General features: G+C 36.9%; 1 protein-coding gene across 1 annotated transcript in view; it reads right to left on the bottom strand.

Moving 5' to 3' along the window:
- The window catches only part of LOC136858670 (NADP-dependent malic enzyme), a 206,374-nt gene that overhangs the window by 73,785 nt on the left and 113,695 nt on the right, over nucleotides 1-18,894 (bottom strand). Inside the window, exon 9 of the mRNA XM_067138386.2 lies at nucleotides 11,529-11,615. Within this exon, the coding sequence (XP_066994487.2) occupies nucleotides 11,529-11,615 (87 nt within the window). The remainder of the gene's footprint in view (nucleotides 1-11,528; nucleotides 11,616-18,894) is intronic.

Below are 18,894 nucleotides of genomic sequence, written 5' to 3'. Positions count from 1 at the left end.
CTTTCTATAAATCTGAAAGTCAAATTTATTTTCTGTTCGTGTTACTGTAATATCTGAAAAGTTTAATGTATTATTTTCTTCCTCCTTAGTGAATTTTACTCTTTGGTCTAGGTTATTTGCGAAGTTTAATATGTTACTGTTGTTATTGAGTTTACTATCTATTATTAAAGAAGTATCGTCTACATATCTTACCCACAAACATAGTCCTTTTATGTTACCGGTACTTTGTTTTTATTTTGCTGTGCTCCAGATGATCCATGTAAATATTAGCTAAAATTCCAGACGTGGGGTCTCTGATCTCCAAACACATCTGTTTGTAAATTTTATTGTTGAATGTGAAATAATTGTTGTTCAAAACAAAATTCTATTTCGCATGTATTTAACTTGCCCTGTTTGGTTAAATTAGACTTGATGATTTCAAGTTTCTTTAATAGGTATGCTTGGATACATATTGGTTACATCATAGGAACACATCCTGTGATGCGATTGTAAGCTGAAATTATTTAATTTTTAGTAAAATTCAATTGAACTACTGATCATGGAATCACTGTTAAATCTGTAATGTTTCTTTAAAAATTGGTGTAAGAATTTTGAGATTTTATAAGTAGGACTTCCTCTGCTATTCATTATAGGTCTGACAGGCATATTTGCTTTATGGATTTTAGGTAGAGCTTCAGCTGTTGGTAATTTGGGATTCATATTGATCATTTTTTTGATACTCTTGTTCATTAATTAAAAAAGTGGAATTTTAAAGTATATTCTTTACGTTCTTTTGGATTTTGTTTATAGGGTCTTTATTAATTATAACAATTATTATCCAAAAAAAACCTCAGCTGTTTTGAGTGTGTGTCAAGATTCCAATTCCATACAGTATAATATGTGAAAAGTTACACCATAGTAACAAAATGTTTGAATGTATATACAACAAATAATTTGAAAACATTACGCAATTCAACAGATAGTACATATATTGACATAGTATTTTAGATATTAGAATAAGGCTTCAAAGGTTGAAACTTAATTATTATTTACAAGACACTGGAAGATATCAAATAGACTTCATTATGATTAGGCAGAGATTCAGAAACCAGGTGTTGGATTGCAAAACCTTCCCAGGAGCAGACGTGGACTCTGACCACAACTTGTTGGTCATGAAATGCCATCTGAAGCTGAAGAAATTGAAGAAAGGAAAGAATGCAAAAAGATGGGATCTAGACAAGTTGAAAGAAAAGAGTGTGAGGGATTGTTTCAAGGAACATGTTGTAAAAGGACTAAATGAAAAGGCTGAAGGAAACACAATAGAGGAAGAGTGGATAGTCATGAAAAATGAAGTCAGCAGGGCTGCTGAAGAAATGTTAGGAAGGAAGAAAAAATCAACTAAGAATCAGTGGATAACTCAGGAGATACTAGACCTGATTGATGAACGACGAAAATACAAGAATGCTAGAAATGAAGAGGGCAGAAAAGAATACAGGAGATTAAAGAATGAAGTGGATAGAAAGTGCAAGGTAGCTAAGGAAGACTGACTGAAGGAGAAGTGCAAGGATGTCAAAGGTTGTATGGTCCTGGGAAAGCTAGATGCTGCATACAGGAAAATCAAGGAAACCTTTGGAGAAAGGAAATCTAGGTGTATGAATATTAACAGCTCAGATGGAAAGCCACTTCAAGGGAAATAAGATAAAGCAGAAAGATGGCAGGAACATATCCAACAGTTGTATCAAGGTGAAGATGTAGATAATTTGGTTCTGGAACAAGAAGAGGCTGTTGATGCTGATGAAATGGGGGACCCAATTTGACAGGGCTGTGAGCGACCTAAACAGGAACAAGGCACCTGGAATTGATGGCATTCCCTCTGAATTACTGACTGCCTTAGTTGAAACCAGCATAGCAAGGTTATTCCATCTAATGTGTAAGATGTATGAGACAGGAGAAAGTCCCATCCGATTTTTGGCAGAATGTTGTTATACCTATTCCCAAGAAAGCCGGTGCTGACAGGTGTGAAAACTATCGCACCATTAGTTTAGCATCTCATGCCTGCAAAATTTTAACACGTATTATTTACAGAAGAATGGAAAAACAAGTTGAAGCTGAGTTGGGAGAAGATCAATTTGGCTTCAGAAGAAATGTAGGAACATGTGAAGCAATCCTGACTTTACATCTGATCTTAGAGGACCGAATCAAGAAGAACAAGCCCACGTACATGGCATTCGTAGATCTAGAAAAGGCATTCGATAATGTTGATTGGACCCAGCTATTTAAGATTCTGAAGGTGATTGGGATCAGATATCGAGAACGAAGAATTATTTACAATCTGTATAAAAATCGGTCTGCAGTGATAAGAATTGAGGGCTTTGAAAAAGAAGCAGCAATCCAGAAAGGAGTGAGGCAAGGCTGCAGTTTGTCCCCCTCCTTTTCAATGTTTATATAGAACAGGCAGTAAAGGAAATCAAAGAGGAATTTAGAAAGGGAATCACAATCCAAGGAGAGGAAATCGAAACCTTGAGATTTGCCGATGATATTGTTATTTTATCTAAGACTGCAGAAGATCTTGAGAAGCTGCTGAATGGTATGGACGAAGTCTTGGGTAAGGAATACAAGATGAAAATAAATAAGTCAAAAACAAAAGTAATGGAGTGCAGTTGAATGAAGGCAGGTGATGCAGGAAATATTAAATGAGGAAATGAAGTCTTAAAGGAAGTAGATGAATATTGTTACTTGGGTAGTAAAATAACTAATGATGGCAGAAGTAAGGAGGACATAAAATGCAGACTAGCATAAGCAAGGAAGAGCTTTCTTAAGAAAAGAAATTTGCTAACTCAAACATTGATATAGGAATTAGAAAAATGTTTTTGAAGACTTTTGTGTGGAGTGTGCATTGTATGGAAGTGAAACATGGACGATAACTAGCTCAGAAAGAAAGAGAATAGAAGCTTTTGAAATGTGGTGTTACAGAAGAATGCTGAAGGTGAGATGGATAAATTGAATTACAAATGAAGAGATACTGAATCGAATTGGTGAGAGGAGATCGATTTGGCTAAATTTGACGAGAAGAAGAGCTAGAATGATAGGACACATCTTAAGACACCCAGGACTTGTTCAGTAGGTTTTTGAAGGTACTGTAGGTGGTAAAAAGGGTAGGGTAGACCAAGGTATGAATATGACAAGCAGATAAGAGCAGATGTAGGATGCAGTAGTTACATAGAAATGAAAAAGTTAGCACAGGATAGGGTGGCATGGAGTGCTGCATCAAACCAGTCTATGGATTGATGACTCAACATACATACAAGACAATGTAATGTACAAACATTTTAATATTTAAGAGGTTTTTCAAAGCTTATTATGGAGAAGTTTGTCAATGGCAAACCATAAGTGTAAGTTCCAAAACAATGTTACCATTTAAACTTGTAAGAATATTTACAGCTGAAGAAGTTCAAAATATGAATGAAACATGTCCTATGTTTTAATATTTGAGCAATAAAATAAGGACGAGATCCTAATTTTATAATTGCTTTTAATGTATTGAATAGGTGGATACAAAAGTTTTATTGTTTCTTTTTTAACATACCAATTAGTCGAGCAACTCGTCTCCTTTCTCCATGTCTTCCCAGCCCAAACTTTGCAACATTTTTGTAACGCTACTCTTTTGTCAGAAATCACCCAGAACAAATTGAGCTGCTTTTCTTTCGATTATTTCCACTTCTCGAATCAAGTAATCCTGGTGAGGGTCCCATACACTGGAACCATACTCTAGTTGGGGTCTTACCAAAGACTGATATACCCTCTCCTTTACATTCTTACTACAACCCCTACACACCATAATAACCATTTGCAGAGATCTGTACCCTTTATTTACAATCCTATTTATGTGATTACCCCAATGAAGATCTTTCCTTACATTAACACCTACGTACTTACAAAGATTCCCATAAGGAACTTTCACATCATCAATGCAGTAATTAGAACTGAGACGACTTTCCTATTTGTGAAACTCACAACTTGCCTTTTAATCCCATTTACCATCAAACCAGTGCCTACTGTCCATCTCACAACATTATCGATGTCATTTTGCAGTTGCTCACAATCTTGTAACTTATTTATTACTCTATAATGAATAACATGATCTGCAAAAAGCCTTATCTCAGACTCCACTTCTTTACTCACATCATTTACATATATATATATATACACTAGCAAGATACCCGTGCTTCGCTACGGTATTATACTGAAATTTGTAATTGAATGCTTATTATTTTAGATATATAATACGCCGAAATTCGCGATCTGACTCGTTTTCTGCGAGAATCCGCCAAAATTTGCGATCTGACTCGTTTTCTAATAGATTACGGCAAGTTTCCTCCCATTTTTCAATCTTTCTTTCCAGCAATCGATTTCGTACTTCTCGGGCTAGGTCCAGGTATTCCACCCGGTCAGTTGGGTCCCTAAATCTTTGCCATCTTTTCCTATAAGCATTTTAAATATGGATCAAATCCTCCAGGAGATCCGGCGTGGTGTCGTCTTGGATGCCTTGGTGGTACTGAACCCGCAGCCAGACTGCATTCTTAGTCATTACCTGTCCAGGACCCGTTTCCAGTGTGGTCTGCACATTTGACGACGGTCCAGAACATTATTATTATTATTATTATTATTATTATTATTATTATCATTATTATTATTATTACTATTATTATAGATGTTCTGGACCCCACAGCAAGATGCAAGACCGCTACTTGGTGCTAAATTACATCTGCATCCATTGTCATTGTTGACAATGTGACCAGCAGCATTGTCGCGCGGAGGCAAGTGTGCGGGATTACTGGCGATGCGATTGACGTACTTCCATGCATTATTGACCTTATTATAGAGGTGAACAATTTGACGGTCAATCTCATTCCTATTGTTTATTTCAAATGTGTTTAAATTTTTATTTATATGCCAGGAAAATGTACTGTAATCTAAGAACGTTCTCCGAAGGAAAAGATGGCTTTCGAAAACAAACCCAGGAAAGATTAAAAATGATTGGTTTATGATCAGAATAAGTACTTCGAAAATCTACAGCCTGTTTCCAGTCATTCGACAGGATCAGGAATGGAATTAATAAAGCTCCATCTATCGGCGACAATAGGAATTGTGTCGGCTGCTGAAGCACTCTTCTGGGGAAATGATCGATGAATGACAAATGAAATGAAATATTGGACAGTGTTGCTGGAATGAATGATGACAGGGAAAACCGGAGTATCAGGAGAAAAACCTGTCCAGCCTCCGTTTTGTCCAGCACGAATGTCACATGGAGTGACCGGGATTTGAACCACGGAACCCAGCTGCGAAAGGCCGGCGCGCTGCCGTCTGAGCAACGGAGGCTCCTTATAAGTGCATTATGAACAGTAAATTCAATTGGTCTCACCTCCATTTACACCCTGCCGGCGTTAAGTTTATTAACACCCCCACCCCCAAAAAATATTGAAAGAAGGCATGTTTCTTTACGTTTAGAGATTCCAAACACCAATGTTCACGTCTATTACCTTCAGTTTTGAGATACAGCCTAAGTATCCCCATAAAAATAATTCACTTTTTTCACTTCCTATCACACTCCCCCCCCAAGTGAATTTTCCAGCAAAAGATACTTGTTTCTTTAACAGTAAAGGATCTTCTAAATACCAATTAACACGACTCTAACTTCTTCAGTTTTTGATTTATGTGTCCTCATGAAAGGAATTCAAATCCTTTTCACTCCCACCCCCAAGATGATTTCACGCTCCCCCCAAAAACACGTTTTTCTTTGTTTTAAAGGAGATCCAAATACCAATGTTCACGTCTGTAACAGCTTTAGTTTTTATTAGATATATGTATTCGCATAAGTCAATTTTTAAATTCTTTCACCCCACCCCCTTCATTAGATTTTCCGAGAATACGTGTTTCTTTACTTTTAAAGCAGATTCCAAATATCAAATTTCACGTATGTAACACCTTCAATTTTTGAGATATCAGTAGCCTAATTAATTAATTCAACACCAATTTCAGTCACTTTTACCCCGCACCCCCCCACCAGCACCCAAGTGATATTTTCGAAAACTAAAAATACACTTTTCTTTATTTTTAATAGAGATAAAAATACCATTTTTCACATCTGTAACATGTTCAGTTTTTTGAGATATACTGTAGAAATTCTCATTTTAAAATTTCACCTCCTTTTAGTTCCCCTTAAGTGGAGTTTCCAAAAACAATCACCTATGTTTCTATACACTTACGGGAGATTTCAAATACCCACTTTTTACGTCTATAACATTTTACCTTTCTCAGATATTCTGTAGATATAGTCTTTCCAAAAATTCACCCCAATTTGTCACTCCTGTTTAACCGCCATTAAGTGGATTTTCCGAAAACAAAAAATGCGTGTTTCATTATTTTTAAAGGAGATCCCATACACAAATTTTCAGTTCTGTAATATCTTCAGTTTCTGATATATATATGTATCCTCATTAAAGGCATTCAACCCATTATTCACCCTTTTACACCCCTCCCATTGGGATTTACAGAAAACAAAAAAAATACGTGTTCCTTTATTTTTAAAGGAGATTTTAAATACCAATTTTTACATCTGTAAACTTTTAAGGTTTTAAGATGTAGACACTCATTTTTTTTTTAAATTCACCCCTCTTTTCACCCCCCCCCCCCCCGTTATTTGGATTTTCTAAAACGAAAAAATACCTGTTTCTTTATTTTTAAAGTAGATCCCAAGTAGCATTTTTCAGGTCTGTAATATCTTCAGGTTCTGAAATATAAGTAGCCTCATTAAAGGCATTCAACCACTTTTTCACTCTTTTTCCACCCTTCCTATTGGGATTTTCCAAAAACGAAAATTACGTGTTTCTTTATTTTTAAAGGAGATTCTAAATACCAATTTTTACATCTATAAACTTTGAAGGTTTTGAGATATAGATACCCTCATTTTAAAAATTCACTCCCTTTTCACCCCCGCATTAATTGGATTTTCCAAAAACAAAAAATACGTGTTCCTTTATTTTTAAAGGAGATCCCAAACAACAATTTTCAGATCTGTAATATCTTCAGTTTCTGAGATATAAGTATCCTCATTAAAGGCATTCAACCCCTTTTCACCCCTCCTATTGGGATTTTCCAAAAACAAAAAAATACGTGTTTCTTTATTTTTAATGAAGATTCTCAATACTAATTTTTACATCTGTAAACTTTCAAAGTTTTGAGATATAGATGCACTCATTTAAAAAATTCACCCCCTTTTCACCCTCCCATTAATTGGATATTCCAAAACCAAAAAAATACGTGTTTCTTTATTTTTAAGAGAGATCAAAAGTACCAATTTTCAGTTCTGTAATATCTTCAGTTTCTGAGATATAAGTACTGGTATCCTGATTAAAGGCATTCAAACCCCTTTTTCACCCCTCCTATTGGGATTTTCCGAAAACAAAAAAATACGTGTTTCCTTATTTTTAAAGAAGATTCTAAATACCAATTTTTACACCTGTAAACTTTTAAAGTTTTGAGATATAGATACACTCATTTTAAAATTTCATCCCCCTTTTCACCCCCTTAACGACGGAATATCCAAAAATCCTCTCTTAGCGAGCACTTGCATCTTAACATGAATATATCCCCAAAATTTTATTTCTTTATGTCCAGTAGTTTTGGCTCGGCGATGATGAATCAGTCAGTCAGTCAGTCAGTCAGTCAGTCAGTCAGTCAGTCAGTCAGTCAGGACAAGTTATTTTATATATATAAGAAAACATAAAGATACAATAATAATACCTTGAGGAATTTCCCTCTTAATTATTACAGGGTCAGATAAAGCTTCGCTTAATCCAATTCTCTGAGAGCTATTTTCTAGAAAAATAGCCATGCATTCACTCATTTTTCTAGTCCAACTGCACTCATTTTTGCCAGTAGTCTCCCATGATCCACCTTATCAAATGCCTTAGACAGGTCAATCGTGAAACAATCCATTTGACCTCCTGAAGCCAAGATATCTGCTATATCTTGCTGGAATCCTACAAGTTGAGCTTCAGTGGAATAACCTCTCCTAAACCTGAACTGCCTTCTATCGCACCAGTTATCTATTTTGCAAACACATCTAATATAATCGGAAAGAATGCTTTTCCCAAAGCTTACATGTAATGCATGTCAAACTGACTGGCCTGTACTTTTCTGCTTCATGTCTATCACTCTTTCCTTTATACACAGGGGCTACTACATCAACTCTCCACTCATTTAGTATGGCTCCCTCATGTAAACAATAATCAAATAAGTGCTTCAGATATGGTACTATATCCCAACTCATTGTCTTTAGTATATCCCCAGAAATCTTATCAATTCCAGCCGCTTTTCTAGTTTTCAACTGTTATATCTTACTGTAATGTCATTTATATCATAGGTAAATTTTAATACTTCTTTAGTATTAGTCATCTCCTCTAACTGGACATTATGCTTGTAAGCAACAATCTTCACATACTGCTGACTAAATATTTCTGCCTTTTGAAGATCGTTGCATACACACTCCCCCTATTCATTAATGATTCCTGGAATGTCCTTTTTGGAACCTGTTTCTGCCTTGAAGTACCTATATATACCCTTCCATTTTTCACTAAAATTTGTATGGCTGCAATTATGTTTGCCATTAAGTTATCCTTAGCTGACTTCTTCACTAGATTCAATTCCTAGTAAGTTCCCTCAATTTCTCCTTACTTCCAAAGCCATTTCTAACTCTATTTCTTTCCAATCTGCACCTCCTTCTTAGTCCCGTTACTTCTCTGTTATAACATAGTGCGTCTTTACTATTCCTTACCACCTTTAAAAGGTACAAACCTGTTTTCATATTCCTTAACAATTGCTTTAAACCCATCCCAGAGTTGTTTACATCTTTATTTACCGTCTTCCACCGATCATAGTTACTTTTTAAAAACTCCCTCATGCCTCTTATCAGCGATATGGTACTGACTAATAGTCCTACTTTCAAGACCTTCCTTTCTAACACATTTTTTTTTAACTACGACCAAAACAGCTTCGTGATCGCTAATGCCATCTATTACTTCAGTTTCTCTATAGAGGTCATCCAGTTTTAACAGCACCACATCCAGAATATTCTTCCCTCCAGTTGGTCACTTTCTGAATCAGCTGTCCTTCCCATATTAACTTATTTGCCATTTGTTGGCCATGCTTCCTGTCATCGCATTACCTTCCCAATTGACATTTGGTAAATTGAGATTTCCTACTACAATCACATTTCTATCAATATAGTTTCCCTGCACTGTCCTGTTACACCCTCTTGCTAATTTTCATGTCCAGCCTTGTATTTTGCATTAATTCACTATCTAGGTATTTGAAACTGTCAATAATTTCAAGGCTTTGACCACCAATATCCACAATGCCTTTCTCTAGTCTTTCTTCTCTTGATATCACCATGGTCTTGCTTTTCTCTGTGCTGAGTTTCATACCATACTTCTCAATTTTCTTCTTCAGTGCATCAAGTTGTACTTCTTTGCTACTTGTTCCTCAGACCACAATATCGTCCGCAAATAATAACTTCAACTCGCTATTCCCATATGCTTCTTTTGTCTCCTTTACAATTTTGTCCATTATCAGCAGAAACAAAGGAGGCGACAGCACACTTGGCTGTAATACCATTAGTCCAGTTTCGATTCTAAACCATTTTGTCTTTCCAAAGGGGTCTGTACACTGCTGAAATAATTTTTGTACATTGCTCGCACCATTTCTACAGTTTGAGTAACCAGTGTCTTTTTGACCTTGGTTTATCAAACTTTCTTCCTGAGATCACTATCGTATGCCTTTGTTAGATCTATGAATATCATGACCAGATCCTTTCCATATTCTCAACTCTTTTCCATTAATTGCCTTATGCTAAAAATTGGGTCCACTGTCGATCTTCTACTTCTATATAAAGCCACCCTGTTCCTCTTGTAACTTTCCTTCTACCTTTCATCTCATTCTCCTCTCTAATATTTTTTTCCTCTTGTGATAAGAGTATAATTCCTCTATAGTTATCACACACTTTTATGTCCCCCTTCTTAAAGATGGGTATTATTCCCTTTCCCCAGTTTTCTGGCACATATTTTTGATTCCATGTACACTCCAACAGTCTGTTCATCCATTGTAGCCCAACAGGAGAAGCAACGTTTATAATTTCCACAGTAATTTAATCCATCCCTGGTGCCTTCCCCATTTTTATTTTATGGACAGCTAATTCCACGTCTAACATAGTTTTATCATCTTCTACTGTGTCCGTCACCATGACTAAACGGTTAGTGTGCTGGCCTTCGGCCTAGGGGTTCCCGGGTGTGATTCCCATCCGGGTAAGGGGATTTTAACCTTCACTGGTTAATTCCAATGGCTCGGGGGCTCTGTGTGTGTGTGTTTGGTTTTTTTTGTCCTCAGCTACGAGAAACCATTGAGGAGTCCTCTGCGGCTATCACACTGGCAACACTGACAGCTGTAGTTCGGCCAGCAGTTCAGTGGCATCAATGGTGTTTGCCTGCTAATGGGGGTCACCTTGAACATATAAAATAACCTTCTCCTGTGCAAGAATTGTAACGGTATGTCGTTTTGTTCCATTGACTATCAAAGAGTGTCTACATTTTTCTGGACCCCTCTGATTATAGGCTATTATTATAGTGGGGTTGCCACTCCCAGAGGCATTTTATACCTATGCCAGTTGTAACTTTAGGCTGCTTGTCAGGAGTACAGACACCTTTTGCAACCACTTCACTGAAGTACAGACGTTGCTGATAGGAGAAAGTTCTTCCATTTTATCTGCCATTGGGACTGGGGTTCTCTTCTGCAATCCAAACATTTGACTATATTCTCCTTTCTGATGAATTTAATTTCCTATACAAAGGCTTCACCTGGTCTCCAAAGAGCTCCTCTGCTCGTAGGCGCTGTTACTCCCTTTGGGTCTCAAGTTTGGTAACGGCCACTTGACCCTTGACCAGACAGTCACAGGTTGTTACTGAAACTTCTCTTATTAATGCCTAATCAAGATTAAATGATTAGCAGAACTTTATAGAAAACTAATCTTTTTCTCTAACACCAACCATGCTTTTCATGTTCCTATTTTTCTATATATGAATTGATCTGTCACTTGGTTGTTCCCTTCCACAATTTATATTTTCTCTCTGGAATATCTTCATTTATTGGTTACTCTTGTTTAAAAATAACTACCAAATATCATCATTGTAATCAGGCTGAAATAAAGAAATGTCCGATTACATTTAATAGAATTTCACTGAGCCACACCACTCCTTGGAAAATGTGTCTGTCTAGTGAGAAAGAGAGGCAAGCTATGACTTAACACAACATCTAATCAGAGATCTCCATTCTAACATATGGATCATATCTATAATGAAACAGTGAATAACAATGATCAATCTTCAAACAAAATGTCTAAGTAAGCATGAGTACCATTAGTAATATCAGTAAGCAGATCCTTCAAAGAAAAGTTACCAACAGTTCTTTTTAGACAACGCAATCCTACGTATACTTACCGATGAGGATGGATGGTTTGATTTCCTTAACAACTGAGCCAAGATCTTTTGTAACGGAGTGATCCTTAGCATAGTACTGCTTATGACCTACACAGGGAAAAAAACAAACAAATCAGAAAAATAAACACAGAATAACTACATATTCTACATTTTAAATTAGATAGAGTATGGTGAAAGAGTTTAAATGCAAAAGCAGAAAAATATAATACTGATTGTCATAAATATTTGTCACTCTGTGCAAAGCATCTGGTAACAGCTGAAGTTGGTAAATAGCTCGCTCGCTCACTCGGTCGGTCAATATTCTAAAAATTCGTGCAAAGATGTTTAGCATTCGCAACACAGCCAACATTACAATGGATTTCCTGGGCTGGTAGGCCATAGTCCAATTGGATTCCTAGCAGCTAAATGTTTAACCAGCAGATTTTGTCTGTCATTTGGAAGTACACTACTGACCTTTGGAGAGAGTGGATCTTTGAAAATATACAGTATAATCTCCAGTGAAATGTTGGGAGCTAGGAACCTAAATGCACATTGGCCTAGAAGCCGAGAAAATTTCTTTGACATTCATTACGCTGACCAACACTGCATATGGAAGGCAGTTCAATCTCTCTTTATGTGGCTTATATGAACAATCCTCAGAAGAGTGATTTGATATGACATGTGTGATATTTCTCAAGCTTTATCCATGAGCATAGACTTACATAGGAGATGCAGAGATGTCAGAACATCTAACTGACTTGAGATTGAGAAAGGTTGTATCATTGTGCTGTGAAAGGTAAATTGGAAGGTGTAGGGAATTGCCTAAATGCCTGTCTTTTGGGACATTTCAGATTCACTGCCAGATCATTTTTAGAGTAATGGACATGTGAAGGTAACCCATACACAGATGTCTGGATTTGGATGACCCCAACAGACCATCGAGTTGCACTATTTGATCATTAGAGAGCAATGAACATGTCCTGCATTGCCATCATCCAAACATATGCCAGCTTTCCTAGGGCAAGTCCAATGTGGTTCAAAAACTAGGAATGATGGCAAGAAAGCTAATATATGGAGCAAGTGAAAATGTGGAGCTTGTCTTTGTTCTTTTTACAGTATAACCCCAGTTTTGCATGACCCTGATTTAGCATAAACCTGCATTTAACATTAAAAAATTCAACTTCCGAAAATTATTCCATAAGAGCAGTGTAATTCCATATTTGATTTAGCATAATTTGTATTAGGGTACAATCAGCATTTAGCATAAGGAAATGCTGAAATTCTCAAATATTTGTTTCTAACTGTTAAGCTACTAAAAAAAGAAGTCTTGAGCTTTCTAAGGATGAATGAATCCTTGCCAAGCATGAGTGCTTAGCACTAAAATGTGACTTCAGGCTCATGTTATCTATCTATCTATCTATCTATCTAATCTATCTATCTATCTATCTATCTATCAGAAATGGCTCCAAACAAGGGCCAATGCAGATAGGGAATTGTATGCAGATGAAAGAAACAGAGCGAAACAAACAGTTGTTGAATCCAAAATGAAGTTGTGGGAAGATTTTGGTAATAACCTGGAAAGGCTAGGTCAAGCAGTAGGGAAACCTTTCTGGACAGTAGTAAAGAATCTTAGGAAGGGAGGGAAAAAGGAAAGGAAAGGAAATGAACAGTGTTTTGGGTAATTCAGGTGAACTTATAATAGATCCCAGGGAATCGCCCGGATAAGTAGAGGGAATATTTTGAAAATCTTCTCAACGTAAAAGGAAATCTTCCTGGTGGTGTCGCGAACAACCAAGCTCATGGGGTGGAGGAAAATGATGTTGGTGAAATTACGCTTGAGGAAGTGGAAAGGATGGTAAATGAATTCTACTGTCATAAAGCAGCAGGAATAGATGAAATTACACCTAAAATGGTGAAGTATAGTGGGAAGGCAGGGATGAAATGGCTTCATAGAGTAGTAAGATTAGCATGGAATGTTGGTAAGGTACCTTCAGATTGGACAAAAGCAGTAATTGCACATATCTATAAGCAAGGGAACAGGAAGGATTGGAACAACTATCGAGGTATCTCGTTGATTAGTATACCAGGCAAAGTATTCACTGGCATCTTGGAAAGAGTGTGCGATCAGTCGTTGAGAGGAATTTGGATGAAAACCAATGTGGTTTCAGACCACAGAGAGGCTGTCAGGATCAGATTTTCAGTATGCGCCAGGTCACTGAAAAATGCTACGAGAGGAATAGGCAGTTGTGTTTATGTTTCATAGATCTAGAGAAAGCATATGACAGGGTACCGAAGGGAAAAGATGTTCACCATACTGGGGGACTATGGAATTAGGAGCAGATTATTAAAATCAATCAAAGGCATTTATGTAGACAATTGGGCTGCAGTGAGAATTGATGGTAAAATGAGTTCTTGGTTCAGGGTACTTACAGGGGTTAGACAAGGCTGTAATCTTTCACCTTTGCTGTTCATAGTTTACATGGATCATTTTGCTGAAAGGTATAAAGTGGCAGGGAGGGATTCAGTTAGATGGAAATATAGGAAGCAGCCTGGCGTATGCTGACGACTTGGTCTTAATGGCAGATTGTGCCAAAAGCCTGCAGTCTAACATCTTGAAAATAGGTGCAATGAGTCGTCGTCGTTGTCATCATCAATGTCCCAATCCAGTCGCCCGAGTGTGGTTAACAAGCCTCCTCCACCCCTTTCTGTCCTTCCATTTTTCCTGCTCCATTACTTCCACCACATCCAATCCAGCTTCTCTAATGTCCTTCCAAATCCAAACCATCCACCTTCTTCTTGGTCTTCCAATTGGTCTCTTTCCCTTAACTTCTAATTCCAATTCCTTTCTTGCTACCCGTTCCTTTCCCATTAGTTTTACATGTCCAAACCATTTCAGTCTTGCTTCCCGTATGTTCTGTACTAATGGTTCAATATTTAATTACAATCAGGTACCTGATTAATTATCTTTCAGTTTGAGATTAAGGCTGAAGATGCCCTTAATTAAAGGGTGAAACATGTCCCTATAATTTTATTTACAGATTTAATTCATTATTAAAATCTCTTTTTATGTATTGAATAGGTGGAATAAATAAACTTTAATATTTATTTGACTTCATTTAGCTCTTCTCCGATTTTAATATTTTGAATTCTACCTCTTCTTGTCTTTTTAACCAATGTTCTTAAAAATTTAATTTCTTCTGCTTTGGATCTTACTATCTTGTTTCTTATTAGTTATCAGTGTTTCTAGTCGATATGTTACAATTGGTATAAAATAATGTTTCTTAATGTTAATTTTCCTATCTTGGGTACTTTGTCATCCCATAAAAGCTCTCTGACTTGATGATAAAATGTTGTACCTTTTTTTTTTGCTATTGGCTTTACTTCGCACTGACACAGATAGGTCTTACGGCGACAATGGGACAGGAAAGGTCTAGGAGTGGGAAGGAAGCGACCGTGGCCTTAATTAAGGTACAGCCCCAGCATTTGCCTGGTGTGAAAATGGGAAACCACGGAAAACCATCTTCAGGGCTGCCGACAGTGGGATTCGAACCCACGATCTCCCGAATACTGGATACTGGCCGCACTTAAGCGACTGCAGCTATCGAGCTCGGTTGCTGTACCTTTACTTCATCTGTTATTAATTTTGGGATTGATTTCATTACTTCCATTAATAATGTTACCCAGATATGTAAACTGTTCTATATTTTCTAACCGTTCTCCGTCTATGTTCACTTTGCTTCTCTTTTTCTCAGTGCGTGAGTACAGTTTTCTTTTTACTAATTACCATTCCAAACTCTTCAGATTTTCATTTCGAATGTCCAGTCTCCTTTGTACTTCTTGTTCTCCCTTTCCCCAAATCACCACATCATCTGCAAATACCAAAGCATTCACTTCATCACTACTGATACTCTGTTTTACACGTTTTATGATTTCATCCATCAATATAATAAACAATAATGGTGACAGTGCACTTCCTAGCTTGAGACCTTATTTTGTATAAAATGTTTCAGAGTCACCACTCCCCACTTGTATACTGCTTTTATTCTCATGATACAACAATTTTATCTTGTTAATTAATGATTTTGGTACATTTCTTTTCAGTAGGCATTCCCATACATATTTTCTCTTACCTGTATTATAAACTTTTTTCAAATACAAAAATATGAAGATGATTTCCTTGTTCCTTTCCAGATGTTTTTTCATTATCGTTCATACTGTAAATATCAAGTCTGTTGTTGATCTATTCAGTCTAAAGCCATATTGTTCTTCCTCTAACTGTGTTTCCATTATATCCCTCAGTCTTTTGTCTATGACTTTCTCCATTTTTAGCCTATGTGATAATAGAGTTATACCTCTATAATTTCCACATTTCTTCCTATTTCCTTTTTTGAACAGTGGTACAATGCTTCCTTGTTGCCAATTTTCAGGTATCCTTTCATCCTTCCATATGGCATTGAGGGCAGCTCGGTATAGCCACTGTAGACCAATGCTTCCTGCTGCTTTAATCATATCAGTATTGAATTCGTCTTTCCCACTTGCTTTACCTTTGGTCATTGCTTTCACTGCCCTTTCAAGTTCCAACCATGTTATCGGGTTCTCTTCTTTTTAAATATTTAGGTTGTGTATTCTCCCAGGATGGTAATATAGTAAGCAAGAAGAGTAGGCAAAGCTTTATCTGACCCTGCAATAATTAAGAGGGGAATTCCTCAAGGCAGTATTATTGGATCTTTATGTTTTCTTATATATATATCAATGATATGTGTAAAGAAGTGAAATCCGAGATAAGGCTGTTAGCAGATGATGTTATTCTGTACAGAGTAACAAATAAGTTGCAAGATTGTGAGCGGCTGCAGGGTGACCTCGATAGTGTTGTGAGATGGACGGTGGACAATGGTATGATGATAAATGGGATTAAAAGTCAGGTTGTGAATTTCACAAATAGGAAAAGTCCTCTCAGTTTTAATTACTGCGTTGATGGGGTGAAAGTTCCTTTTGGGGATCATTGTAAGTACCTAGGTGTTAATATAAGAAAAGACCTTCATTGGGATAATCACATAAATATAATTGTTAATAGAGGGTACAGATCTCTGCACATGGTTATGAGGGTAGGGTATTTAGGGGTTGTGGTAAGGATGTAAAGGAGAGGGCATATAAGTCTCTGGTAAGACCCCAACTAGATTATGGTTCCAGTGTATCGGACCCTCACCAGGATTACTTGATTCAAGAACTGGAAAAAATCCAAAGAAAAGCAGCTCGATTTGTTCTGGGTGATTTCCGACAAAAGAGTAGCGTTACAAAAATGTTGCAAAGTTTGGGCTGGGAAGACTTGGGAGAAAGGAGACTAGCTGCTCAATTAAGCGGTATGTTACATGTGATAAAATTCATTTTTGGGTCCGTATTGGAAGTATTTGTATTAAATAACACTTGTATGTTTTATAAACATCCACCTATTCAATACAATACAATCTTAAAAATTAGGATATTGTCCTTATCAAAATTGTTAACATGAAATTAACCCCTATGCACCCGTAAGCAGACTGGTACGTGCTCGAGTGGCTGGGCCAGGACTCCACAAGCGGACTGGTACGCCGGGATGATGCAAGGTCGCATATTGGAGACATTTGTGACATCTGTTGGCTTTTTCTGGAAACATTTCTAATTGAAATCTGTTCTTGGTGTCTCAAAGTGTCACCAGAGTGCTCTGGTATGCTTCTTTGGCACAGAGAATTGATTAAAATATCGATCGAGAAATCTGTATTCTGTTGTTGACAAGATGGCTGAGAAGGAAGTTGCTTGCTTGCACGGAAATGCTCAGTAATAGCAAAATTCAAAGCATATTTGATGTTTTAGGCTCTGCAGTGTTAGTGAGGAAGAAGTTATTAGTGATCCTGTGCATGAATGAACATGAAATGCATCACCAGAGATGTTTCGCGCCGCAATATCGTACGACATGGAATGCTGAATTAACTTTCTCCCGCCCCGCAAGATCCGACTGGGACTGCCGGATTTGAACCTATGATCTTGGTACCTGGATGTGAACACTTTAGCACTGATCCTCAGACTGAATAATAATAATAATAATAATAATAATAATAATAATAATAATAATAATAATAATAATAATAATAATAATAATAATAATACACGGAGTGAGACATACGGCTGTAAGTTCGTATTTGGGATATAGGTTCGAATCTCATCATTCGCTTACTCACGATTTGTATCCCATTAGTTCCTTATTTCCAAATCAGGCAAATGTTAGGCTCATGTCGTATTGGTTTCCTATTATTTCCTTATTTCAAAATCAGGTAAATGTTAGGTGCGTGTCATATAATTAAGGCCATAACACACACTAAAGAACTTCCCATGCGAGATAAGTTCATGAAAAATTTATACTGTACTGTTTAAACCGAAAGCTTGCAACACCCAGGTTGCATACTAAAAAGTTTGCGGATTCCTAGCAATGTCAGAGCAAAGGGCGGGTGGTGCATGTGGGTTAATATATTAGATGGTACATATTTCGCCTATCAATAGTAGGCATCAGCCATATTTTTTACCTTAGAAATAGATCAGGTTACTGATTAGAAATAACTTATGAATGCTGTTAAAAACGATGTCGTATAAAATGTATTAGAGATCGTTAAACAACTATTACTATATAAAATGTAGTATGCTATTACTTGACAGTATTTGTGATAATATTGGAGTCTAAAACATGACAATTATTTGAGGATTACGACATATTAAAAGATATTATAATAAAGATAAAAATCAGAAAACACATTCCATTCAGTTTTCAGATGGCGTGTTAAAAATTTTGTGGAAAGTTGAGCAATGGTAATGGTCGTTGGTTCTTGAAGTTAATAAATATTGATTTTCATTTATCTATTATAAAAGGAAGTGTTTGTCTGTGTGTCTGTGCGCGATGCCCAGCAAAATCTACAGCACGCAGAGATCTGAAATTTTGAACATATGTAGATGGAAGGGGGTCTGAATGCACCTCAAAGCCGAAATTTTCATTTTCGCTTTCGTTGGTGAGTTATGAATGAAAAACCATCGGAACACGTGCATTGGGATATGACAATCCAATGTGTTGTCACCAAGATTAAATGCATAGAGTCGCTGTCGCTAGGCAACGTACATAAGATAGGTAGAGAACACAATATTCAAGGAGCCATTTTACATCCAGGACGTAGGAAGCTGTTTTTGATCTTATATGGTGCGAGGGCATATGACGGTATTGATGATGATTCGTCCGTCGGATCAAGACGTTAAGTCTTGAGCTATTCGAGAGGAGTGGGCTATGTGCCGGCGCCGGGTTTCATCCTCTTCATTCTTGCTATCATATATCATGTCATTCATTTCTTTCAACAAGCAACTTTTACAA

The sequence above is a fragment of the Anabrus simplex genome, chromosome 1 (genome assembly GCF_040414725.1).
Source record: "Anabrus simplex isolate iqAnaSimp1 chromosome 1, ASM4041472v1, whole genome shotgun sequence".
In the NCBI taxonomy this organism is placed as follows: Eukaryota; Metazoa; Arthropoda; class Insecta; order Orthoptera; family Tettigoniidae; genus Anabrus; species Anabrus simplex.
The sequence above is the reverse complement of the archived record's forward strand: the minus strand, read 5'-3'. Positions and strand labels throughout refer to the sequence as shown.